This window comes from Peromyscus eremicus, chromosome 8a, assembly GCF_949786415.1.
Source record: "Peromyscus eremicus chromosome 8a, PerEre_H2_v1, whole genome shotgun sequence".
In the NCBI taxonomy this organism is placed as follows: domain Eukaryota; kingdom Metazoa; phylum Chordata; class Mammalia; order Rodentia; family Cricetidae; genus Peromyscus; species Peromyscus eremicus.
In genome coordinates, this window is record NC_081423.1 from 92,195,601 (window position 1) to 92,206,841 (window position 11,241).

Genomic DNA, 11,241 nt, shown 5'->3' on the forward strand with positions numbered 1-11,241 from the left:
AGGCATGGCAAGCTGTTTGACACTGTGTACAAAATAATCATCCACAATGTTCATGCTAAAAAGCACACAATCAAGTTACGCCCCTCCACCACAAAAAAAAAAAAAAAAAACTAATGTTTTAAGTATTTTGTGTGGAGCCATATCCATACCTATCCTCTACTTCAACTAAATGCAGCCCATGGATCCACAGCTGAGCATCCCTACATGCATGTTAGCAATTATGCAATTATGCTAAAACTCTGCGAAGTCTTCTTTGAATAAAAATCATCATTTATACCTAATATTGCTTATTCCTCTTCAGAAGCGAAATGGAGAAAACACTGCCATCATTCTATCACGTAAGTTAGACAATCTTTAAAAATATTTTCTCATGTTGTTTACAGTAAGTTAACTTCACTACAGAAGCTCCAGAATTTGTGGTAAAGGAACACAGGACTGGTACTTGGCTTCATTATCCATTAGCTGTGTAATTTCACATTAGTGACTTAACTCTTCAAATGTTAATGTTCTCATACATGACACCTAGCTAATTAATTGAATTGCTGTAACTCTAGTTCCAAGGAATCTTAAGGGCTCTTCTGGCCTCCATGGGCACCTGCACATGTGTACATACACTCACACAAAGGCATACAACATATGCATAAATAAAAATAAATCTTTTTTTTTTAGAAAAGACTTCAATACCATCAGGGAGATGATCAGTAGATACGCTCTGCATGATGCTGCTTGTAATATTATTCACAGGAGTATATCCAAGAATAAGGTTAGAAAGGCTAGATTTGTCCATGGGGTTAAGTTCTATATCAGATACTTCTTCATATTTCTTATTTGGATGCATCATGCTAATTAATATTAGCCAGAATAAAAAAAATAGAGGAAAAAGAATTTCCTACAATAAAAGAAACAAAGTTATTACAAAGTATAAGGATGGTGGCAAAATCAAGATTTCTATGCAAATAACACAGGTACTATTAAAGAAATTATTGTCCTCTCATATACAGAGAAAGTAAAAGCAATCCTATCCTAAAAGTATTACTATATTGAACATCCCACCAAACCCCAAAACATAGTTGATCATTTTCAATATGCATTCAGTTTAATGAAATGTTTTAATATTCAAATTATATAATAAAGTGACATAATGTTCAAATGTCTTAAGAGTACTGATTTAATACCCATTTTATATTTACTCATAAAATTCCAAAGTAACTTGTGAACAAATCCTTACAAAGATTATCATTAAACTGAAATGAACTTTAGAAAAAGAAAAATAAGTAAATAAGTAAATGAAAAACTCACTGGTTTGGAATTAAAAATAGTACCTTATTAACAATACCTAAAATACTACCAAAATTACACTTAATTAGTTTATGGTCTGCTTTACTAGGCATGAGCTATTATTTTATCTTGTTCCTTGTTCTGCTAGTTTCAGAGGATAGCCCATACCTGAAATTATTGCCAACTGCTTAGCTAGACTTCATTCTTTTACCAAAAGCACACCATGCTAGGGTACAACTCTTGTGACATAGTTTTAGTATTCTTTGGCAACTTAACTCATAAACCATAAATTGGGAAAATGTGGGGTATAAAATTGTGTAATATTGTTTCAAAAAGTTATCTGTGGAATATTACTTCATCAATGGGGAGAAAATGCATGCCTAAAATTCAAAAGAGACATGATGATGTTAGAAGTTAACTGAATTGAGTAATCACTGATACATTTAGGAGCATTAGTTCATTTTTTTTTTTTCTTGCTATCATAAACAATATAATATGCTTTTATTTTATAAGCAAACTGAAGGAAATAAAATTATAATAAAAATGTATTCCAAAAAATTCTCCTAAAATGGAACACATCAAAGCAAAACAAACCATACGAAGACAAAATAATGAGTATTTTTAACTTACCTGAACACTACTTTTTTTAGTCCTGCATTTAATTAGGTAATTTTTCAGTAGAAGTGTTCTAGTCTGTCTCCAAACTCCCACATCCCTAATTGCAGTAGCCATGTTCTCTGGGTCAGCTTATTAAAAGGAAAAACAAACAAAGCTTGAACTACACAGGAAAGCATATGTGAATTTTTTTTCATTCCTACGTAAAATGAAGTTAAGCATACTGCAAGCTATCTCTCCTACATGTACAGAATGCATGAAAGAACATTCTGACAGCTCTACAAAGTATATGACAACATATGAAACAGGGAGACATCAAAATGTGAAACAGCCCCAAACTAGCAGTGAGCTTACCCTTTTTTCTCCTTTGGTATCACTCAAACTGAGCACATGAAAACTGAGCACCAAGACAGAAGGGCTTCAGAAGTTAACTTATAATTCTGACTGGAGGAAAAGTTAGTCTTAATACTCAAGGAGATGTGAAAATGTCAAGTTTGTTTTTATTTATTCCCATTCTTTTCTGTGTCCCTATTCTGAAAAATCCCCTTCATGGCAGTTCCAGACTACAGTAATGAAAGCCTAATGTCACAAAACTCTGAGGAAGAGAAACTTCCTCTCCAAGAAAATTCCAATGGGCCAATTCCTAGGTTTTTCTTCCCCACTGTTCTTTGTACATTACTCTCCTACCCCTGGGTCCTGAATAGTGGTTATTGCTGCAGAAGTTAAGTGGCACAGTGAAACTTTCTCCCTAAAGGACCAAAAAAGCAGCCAGAAAGAGAAAATAGGGAGATCAAATAAAAAGGGGAGCTCTGAAATGCACATGCAAAAAATAAAGTTTTTTATTGTCTCTTAAATTAATTCCCAAACTAGGAATATATGGGTCTCTCCTATGACTGTTAATAAAGACTAGAGAAAGCAAACCAGCAGACACCACTAGCCTGATCCAGACTGGTCACCAGGCAGCATGCACATGAAAGATCCAAACTACAAACCTTTTGAAAACTCAACTGAAGATGCAAATAGTTCAAAGAATGTGGGAAAAAAATTTACAGCCAAAACCTAAATACCTTCACAATGTACTAACAGAAAGTATCAACATCTGCACAAAATTAATAAAATGCCCAATGTCTCAAACAACGGCAAATTACTTGGCAAATGGCCAATGTCCCACTATCAAAATGACAGTACTGCATGACTCTCACCAAAAGCCACAAAAGCAGCATCTGTCTTCAAACTGTGATGCTACTGATAAACCAGAGTCAAATCTGTCCAGCTTACTAAGCAAAAAAAAAAAAAAAAAAAAGGAAGTGTATAAAAGGTTATTCATGGAGTGTTAGATAGATGACTCTTGGTGCACCACAGTCACCATTCCCATCTAAGAAGTTCTTATTTTACACAGCTATAATTGTACAGCAGAACTGATTTCAAGTAAATAAGCAAATAATTTAAAAACTGGACTAAGAATCAATGCTGCAGTGGCAAAATTGGAGCAGGAATTAAAGCCTAGGTAACAGAAGACAAAGATAAAACTAGGCTCTGAGAAAGTTACATGTTTGCTTGTTCTCTATCCTTGCTCTTACTGTAGATTTTGCTGGTCTCAGAAAACTCTCAGGCCATGGGAAGGAATGCTCTATATAGTGTCAGTCTGGTACACAGAACAGCAAACAGTGTTTGCTGAAAGATAGGAGTTGTTCTGGCTAAGATTTGAAGGACTGTAAGTTCCTACACACAAATTTTAGAATTATCTGACAAAAACTTCTAAGTAGCTGGTGATTTGGGAGACATAGAGAAATAAATTTGAAACTAGAGTGGAAGTCCCTCCCTGGTGGCTAGGACGCACAGTGCTAGGGTAAAACTGTCAATAAAATCACTAACTGCAAACCCTGCATACAACACTAACAACTGGTACAGAGTGGCAAGTCTGTTCCAGAAGTAACCACTCACTTTCTAATGGATCTGAAATCCATGCCACAGGAGGGAATTTACACCTGATCTGTAAACCCATCAAAAGCCCATGCCTAGGGAAATCATGCGCCCCGGTGGGAAAACCACTACTGTTGTTTTGCTACATGGACATGATGTGTATCTTAAACTGCCTTCTAAATAACTATGTTTATGCCCATAATGACTAGTGCAGCTATCAGCTTTGAGGGGCAGGGGGGAACAATACACACCTCCCTGAGAAGCCATAAACAGTTGTTTGGGTGTGTCACATTCTTCAGTGGTGTGCCATTGGTAAGTTTTCCTTACTAAAGTAAATAACCCCCATCCACCCACCCATGCGCCTGCAAACAACTCTAATTATGTGCACTGGGCCACAAAAATAAAAGTTGTTTGTTTCCGTTTAAAAAAACTAACAGGGGGTCTTGTTAGAAAGTTTTTTAATGGAAGGGCAAGGAACTAAGAGAAGATAATGGGCAGAATATGATTAAAGTATGTCACATATATTTTTGAAATTGTGAATAATTAAAAAAAAAAAACCCAAAGTACAAACAAACAAACCAAGGTCTTGTTAAACCTTCCAAAGCCATTGGTGCTGCCTTGTTTTATAGAAATATACCTAATGAAGGCCACTGATATGAGTCTTCCCCAAAGCAAGGACAATCTGTTGCAAGTTCTGACTGTCTCCACTTCAGATAAAAAAGCAAATAACTTTTTAGAAGTGGTATATCTTCTCCTGAATAAATGTTTATTATTGAAAGTTAACTTAAATGAGCATCCTCTTTATGTGCATAGAAAAATGATTAGACTACAACTTTTAATAACAATAAAATTACAGCTTTTACTTTTGTTTTTCCACTTTGTCACTGATATATAATTACTTACGCAGGAAAAATAATAACACTTTGTAAAATGATTAAAAGAAATTAGAAAAGCACAACAAAAGCAATCAAGAGTACATTGATAATCACATCTAGGCCAAAGAAAAGAAGAAAAAGCAAATCAAAGGTAATTTGCTACAAAACAAACAGAAACATCAACCAACTCAACGTGAATATTCCTAACTTTTCTGACAAAAATCAACTTAGAAAGTATCACAAAATTATTAATTATCAAATTGAATGTTTAACATTCCATTTTTATATACCAAATCCTCCACAGAATAGCTGGACTCATATTTTTACTTTGAACTGTCACCTGAATTCAAATTTGAGTCTCTTGTCTGAAGTTCACAAATCTAATTATCCACTTCACATCTTGTGAGAACTTTTTAAAACAAAACTAAATCCAGGCTGGGTATGGTAGAGCATGTCTTTAATCCCAGCAGAGGCAGGTGGATCTCTATGGGATGGAGGCTGGTCTGGTATACACAGTGAGTTCCAGGTCAGCCAGGGCTATATAAAGAGACCATGCATGTCTTTTAAAAATAATAAAAAATAAACAAAATAAAAACCCTAAGTCTTACTTCCCAACAATGACCCCAACAAAAAACACCATTTCCATTTCCTCCACTACAAATACCCCTTGCGTTGCATTCATTACATTTTCTTCTAGCAGTATAGATTTTTTTTTGCTTGTTTGTTTTGGGGGTTTTGTTGTTTTTTGTTTGTTTGTTTGTTTGTTTTGAAACAGAGTTTCTTTGTGTAGCTTTGGCTGTCCTGGACTCACTCTGGTCACAAACTCAGAGATTCACCTGCCTCTGCCTTCCAAAAGTTATGGGAACTGAATTTACCTTAAAGACAACATTTATGAAAATTTAACTTTCTGCTGTTAAGTTTTCACCTAATGGGAAATTCTTATTATGCTCAAACTTGATTTTTCTTCCTTGAGGCAGATGCTCTATTATCTTCCCATAATTATTTCTTAAAACCAAAAGCATCTTAACCAACACAAGAGAGGCACCAAAATCAACAAATATAACAATTACTAATACTTGAAGTGGTATAGTATAGTGGTTAAGAATGTGACCTCTCTAATCAAGCCAACTATCCTGCCTCTTTCATTTCAGTTATGAGATCTTAGGTACGTTATTTAACTTTTTTGTCTCTTTGTCTTTTGTAAAATAATTACAATACTTCTTTGGGGTTCTTAAAATAAGTAAACAAATTGGTACATGTAAAACAAATTCTGGTACAAGGCAAGTAATTAATTATAAATGTTGATCACTAATGTATATTAAAGTAGTAGAACTAATAGTCACAAATAATAATAAAGAATACCATATTCATGGAATAACAACAGAGTGATTCAAGAAAAAGCAATGGAACTGAAATGAGCAGAAACAGAACTTCTACAGTGTCAATAACTTCTAAAGACAAACAGGTAAACTAGAAGTAAGGCCGCATCATGAGAATCCAGCAGCATGGATGATGATAGAGAACAAACAGGAGAAAACAATGAAGTATAAAATCTGTTACATATGACAAATCAGTATGATGACTGATCATGAACTTTTTATTGAAAAGCAGATCTAATTGTGTAAAAAATATTACATTTCAATATTTTTGAGCTTCTTTCTATCCAAGTAGTAAAACTTGACTAGACACTAGTGACAACTGTAAAAAGAAAATCGGAAAGTCTACTGAAGTAATCTTTCTTTCCTAATATATAAGTAATCAACTTAAAAACAAAGCATTACACAAGCCAAATACCAGAAAGTCAGTTAAAAATTAGGAAACTTTATTTATTTACTGTGGGTGTATGTGTGTGTATTTTGGGAGTTGGTTATCTCCTTCCACCATGTGGGTGTTGTAGGGTATTTGTACATTGTGTAAACATGTATTAGCTGTGATTGGTGTAATAAAAAGCTCAATGGCCAAGAGCTGGGCAGGAGGTACAGGTGGGATATCCAGGGAGAGAAAGGAAGAGGAGAGAATCTAGATGCACAGGAGACACCAGGTGAAATGGAGAGGAAACAGGAGGTACAAGATGAAAGAGAGGTAATGACAGAACGTAGATTAATATAAATGGGTTAATTTAAGTTATAAGCGCTAGTTAGGAACAAGCCTAAGCTATAGGCTGAGCTTTCATAATTAACGTGAAGTGTCCTTGTCATTATTGCTGGCTGGTAGGACAGAGAAAAACTTGTTACATGTTGGTTTAGGGGACAGACTATAGATTTTTAGGCTTGGCAGAAAGTGCATTCACCCACTATGCCATTTCACTGAATCAAGATTGTTTATTAAATGAAAAATTTGAAAGTTACAGAGATTTTTTAAATGTAAGAGAATTATACTATTTTATTAATTGCCTGTTTAAAATGTGTTTTTCTTAGCCGGGCGGTGGTGGCGCACGCCTTTAATCCCAGCACTCGGGAGGCAGAGCCAGGCGGATCTCTGTGAGTTCGAGGCCAGCCTGGGCTACCAAGTGAGTTCCAGGAAAAGGCACAAAGCTACACAGAGAAACCCTGTCTCAAAAAGAAAACCAAAAAAAAAAAAAAAAAAAAAAAAAAAAAAAATGTGTTTTTCTTAAGAGACTCTTCATTTAAAAAAAAAAAAAGGATCTCCAATTTATCTAATATTACCATTACCTCTACCAAGCATTTTGGCTAGTAATACATCAAATATTTTGGAATAAATAATACCATTTTGTAAGAGGCAAAATCACCTTGAAATTAAAATTTATTATGTACAGCCCATTTTTCATCCACATTTACTTCTATGATGTATGAAGTAAGATTATATCTTATAAAGAAACAGCAATCTTTACAATCAGAACTATTTACTGATAAGATGTGGTCAGTGACCCTCTTAGCATATTTGAAAGACTCTTGGAAAGGTTCTCAACTTAAAATATGTTCTGTACTTCGTCTGAGGTCATGCCTGGCCAACTCAAGCAAAGCTAATTACTACTGTTTTATTTTCCCTTTTCACTAAGTACACATAACTGTAATTAGTTAACATACTGCATTACCATTTTTTATGTCTTAACCTTGAGCCTGACCATGAGATCCTTAATGAAAAAATAAAAAAAGTCTCACTTCTATTTGCTTTTCTGACACCACCAATGGTAATACCAATATTACCTTAATACAAATTCCTTTATCAAACCCTGTCCTGAGAGTCCTTACAGATTAAGGGTCTGCAAACAAAGATGGAAAAGGTAGTGGTGTCTAAACCCAACCCCCACCTTGCTCTGAACAAGAGTTAACAATGTGTGAGGGGTTTTTGGAGAGTGGTAGGATGAGACCAGATTTCACTGGGTAGCCCTGGATGGCCATTAACTCCCAAAGATCCACCTGCCTAGCATGTATCCACATTTTTTAATGATTGGAGGAAAAATTAAATACTGATAACTTGTGATGGGTCAAAATATGAAATTCAGACTTCAGGGCCTATTGAAGTGTCAGAAAAGCAAATAGAAGTGAGACCCAACCCATGCTGATTCATATATGTGCTGTCTTTGACTGCTTTTTGCAATGAGGACAGAGTTAAGCTGAGACAGTTTCTACTCAGTCTTCAAAACCTAAAAGATTTAACTCCCTTACTATTTATCCAAAAAAGCTGACTAATTCCTTTTATCAGCTACCGGTTACAGAAGCAAGTGAAAAAAGTGGGTCACTTTTCTGAAGAATTTCTCTACAAAACAGAAAAAAAAAGTATGTTGCTATCACTAACTTCAGGTAAGTAAAATTGAAGGCAATGTTCTAATCCCAGTTGAGGGAAACAGTTTGGGAAAGGGCCAAACGGAATTTCTAAGCACAGAGAAAACTATAGGAAAGCTAGATTTCCAAAAGCCTTGACTTGTGTAAAATAAAGAGCAGAGGGTGGGGGCAGAATACAGACTGAATTGGGACAGAATATGGGTGCATGCCCTAGAAAACAATATAAAGACAAAAACTGAAAACAGACTGTGAAATACCTTCCACGCAAAAACTAAACACTAATTTTGTGCACAGCCAAGAAGCACCTCTAAACCCCTTTTGCACCTTAAGGGACATGCTTCCACTGCCTGCCAATCACACTTTACAAGCCCATTCACTTTCCCCATCCTCAAAACTGCCTACATTTCTACCTCTAGCATCATTTTCCAAGAGTGATCTGGATTCCTACTTTAGTGAGAACACAGAAGCAGTCAAAAGACATTTCTCCAGTAGTCTATCCACTTATCTACATCTGTGCCTGTAATCATGTACATTTTAAACAATATGCCATTACAGCCTAAAGTAAAGACTCCATTTTCCCTAGAACTCTAAACCACAAAAGCTTAAATGCACTCTGGCTTTAGTTTTTACTTTTAAGGTAAGATTTAATTTTTTTGAAAAGAGCTATTAACCTATCCAACAATGAGCTGAAAGAAAATCCTACCCAACTATATTACTGGCTTCTCAGTGGACAAAATTTAATAGAAGATCAATCATAAATGCTTTCTTCATTGATCTTTTAAAATTTATGACAGTGGTGACATAATAAAACAAAATATTAATGCCAATAAAGATTAACCTAAATTTTATGTTTTGCTGGAGAAAACAAGGCAATGGTGCCCATATGGCAAGTTAGCTAATAGATTTTCTTATATACAATATTAATTCCGTATAAAAGTTTAAAGTTTGCACTTTAAACTATTTCCAGTTCAATTTACACACTAATAAAGATTACAATTTATATTATGAAATGCTTTTATATAATTACTTTTTCAATTAAACTCAATGGCAGACATTAAAAATTATATTCACCTTTGTATTCTAGGAACAAAATTATTATCTGGAATGTAAAAGACAATAAATGTAAAGTATTAATAAATTTATACCAAATTTAAGATTTCCCTGTGTTTAATTTGAAGTTTTTCATTTTCAGGAATACATCCGATTAAACGACCCACATTCAAAGACCATTGTCTCCTAAGTATGATTTCTGGGTAAACGCCCACAAAGTGTTCTAATAATGCCCCATCTATTGAGTCTTCTCTGAAGATACATAAAAATGCTCTCTGGACAAACATAAAATACATTGGGCAGAGCACTGGAATTAAGGAGTCTGGCATGCCTGCGGTAGAATCTCAGCACTTCACTTTTTTTCCCCAGCTGGGACCTTAATAAAGTTATTTAACCTCTCTAAGAGCCATTTCCCACATCTACTCAACTAGAGTACCATCTCCAACCTCAGAGCTGCTGTCAAGATGAAGTAATGCTGACCCTGGCTCAGAGCCAGGATGCAAGCAACCTCGTCTCGGGCCCTAGAATGTCCTCGGCAGAAAGTACAAGTGTCTGCCTTTCTTTCTTTCTTTTTTTTTTTTTTTTTTTTTTTTTTTTTTTGTCCCCAGACTCGATCCTTTTAAAACGTAAAGTCAAGCCTAAGAGAGTTCGGGCGAAACCCTCAACTCTGATCGCCTCCAGGCGGCTGCCCCCCATCTGCCTCGCTTTTTCTTCCTCCCTGAAACGTTTCCGCGCTCGGGAATCTTCGCTATGTTTGGGAAATTCAGATATTTACAGTCCCCAAAACCATGTCACGAGCTCTGCGGATTTTCCTCTCACCCCAAAGTCCTCTAGCCACACAGACCCGCCAGGGAATCAGTCCCCTAAGAGGGGCGATGCTCCTTCGCCCTCGGGGGCGGGGGCGGGGAGACTCCGGTGTGGTTTGGGGTTTTGTTTGTTTTTCCTTCTGCCTCTCTGGAAGCTCTGAGGGTGGAAGCGCTCCACGTCGCCCACCCGCTGGCTGTAGGTCCCGGTCAGCGCCCGCCACCCGCCAGCATCCTAGGCGGACCAGCATCCTTGGCCCCCGGCGGCCCGCCACACCCTCTCCTGGGCCCCCGGCTGCTCGGCCGTCCCCGCCACCTCGTCACCTCCGTCCGCAGACGCGACTGGCCGGACCGCAGGCCTCGAGCGCCTGGGGCCTCGGCGTCTCCTCGCCCCGGCGTCGCAGCCGCAGCGCCGTCAGGCCCACCACGCCGCCGAGCTCTCCTCCTCCGCGGGGACCGCCAGAGTGACGGAGCTCCGAAATTCTCAGAAGAGATGCGGGGACGCGAGACCGAGCGAGAGCGAGAGCGCGCGCGCGCGCGCCCGCCGCCCGGCTACGCACCGAGAGCCGCGCGCGACGCCGGAGCCACGCCCCCCCGGCCGCCGGAGCCACGCCCCCCCCCGGCCGCCTCGGAACGCACCTGAGCACCACGCGAGGGTAAGGCTCGTGCTCCTGGGGCTCAAGACGGGAGCGCGCTTGGGGGCGGAGCTACGAGTGGGCGGGGCTCTGAGGCGTTGACGCTGCAGCCAGTCCTGCTGACTCAAGCTCAGGTGTCTCGAACCTCCTGCCGAGCTTGCCTCACTCTCTATAGAGGTCCGATAGCCTTGAGGCCACTCCTGCCTCCTCCTGGAGGACGACCTTGGTCCTCTGCCCTCCCATCTGCCTCTGTTTCCTTGCATTTAAAGGCTTTGTGAAAGTCTCGCTGCAGCTCCTTCATCCTACTGCAGCGTCC

General features: G+C 38.1%; 1 protein-coding gene across 2 annotated transcripts in view; it reads right to left on the bottom strand.

The window, feature by feature from the left end:
* Positions 1-10,810, bottom strand: part of Abca5 (ATP binding cassette subfamily A member 5) — a 74,668-nt gene extending 63,858 nt beyond the window's left edge. The window contains exons 1-4 of one of the 2 annotated variants that reach the window (XM_059272044.1): positions 10,615-10,810; positions 9,509-9,536; positions 1,909-2,024; positions 685-889 (exon numbers count right to left, since the gene is read on the bottom strand). In XM_059272044.1, the coding sequence (XP_059128027.1) occupies positions 685-889; positions 1,909-2,010 (307 nt within the window). In that variant the 5' untranslated portion in view covers positions 2,011-2,024; positions 9,509-9,536; positions 10,615-10,810. The remainder of the gene's footprint in view (positions 1-684; positions 890-1,908; positions 2,025-9,508; positions 9,537-10,614) is intronic. The other variant, XM_059272045.1, reaches the window with a different exon arrangement.
* Between the last annotated feature and the right edge of the window lie 431 nt (positions 10,811-11,241).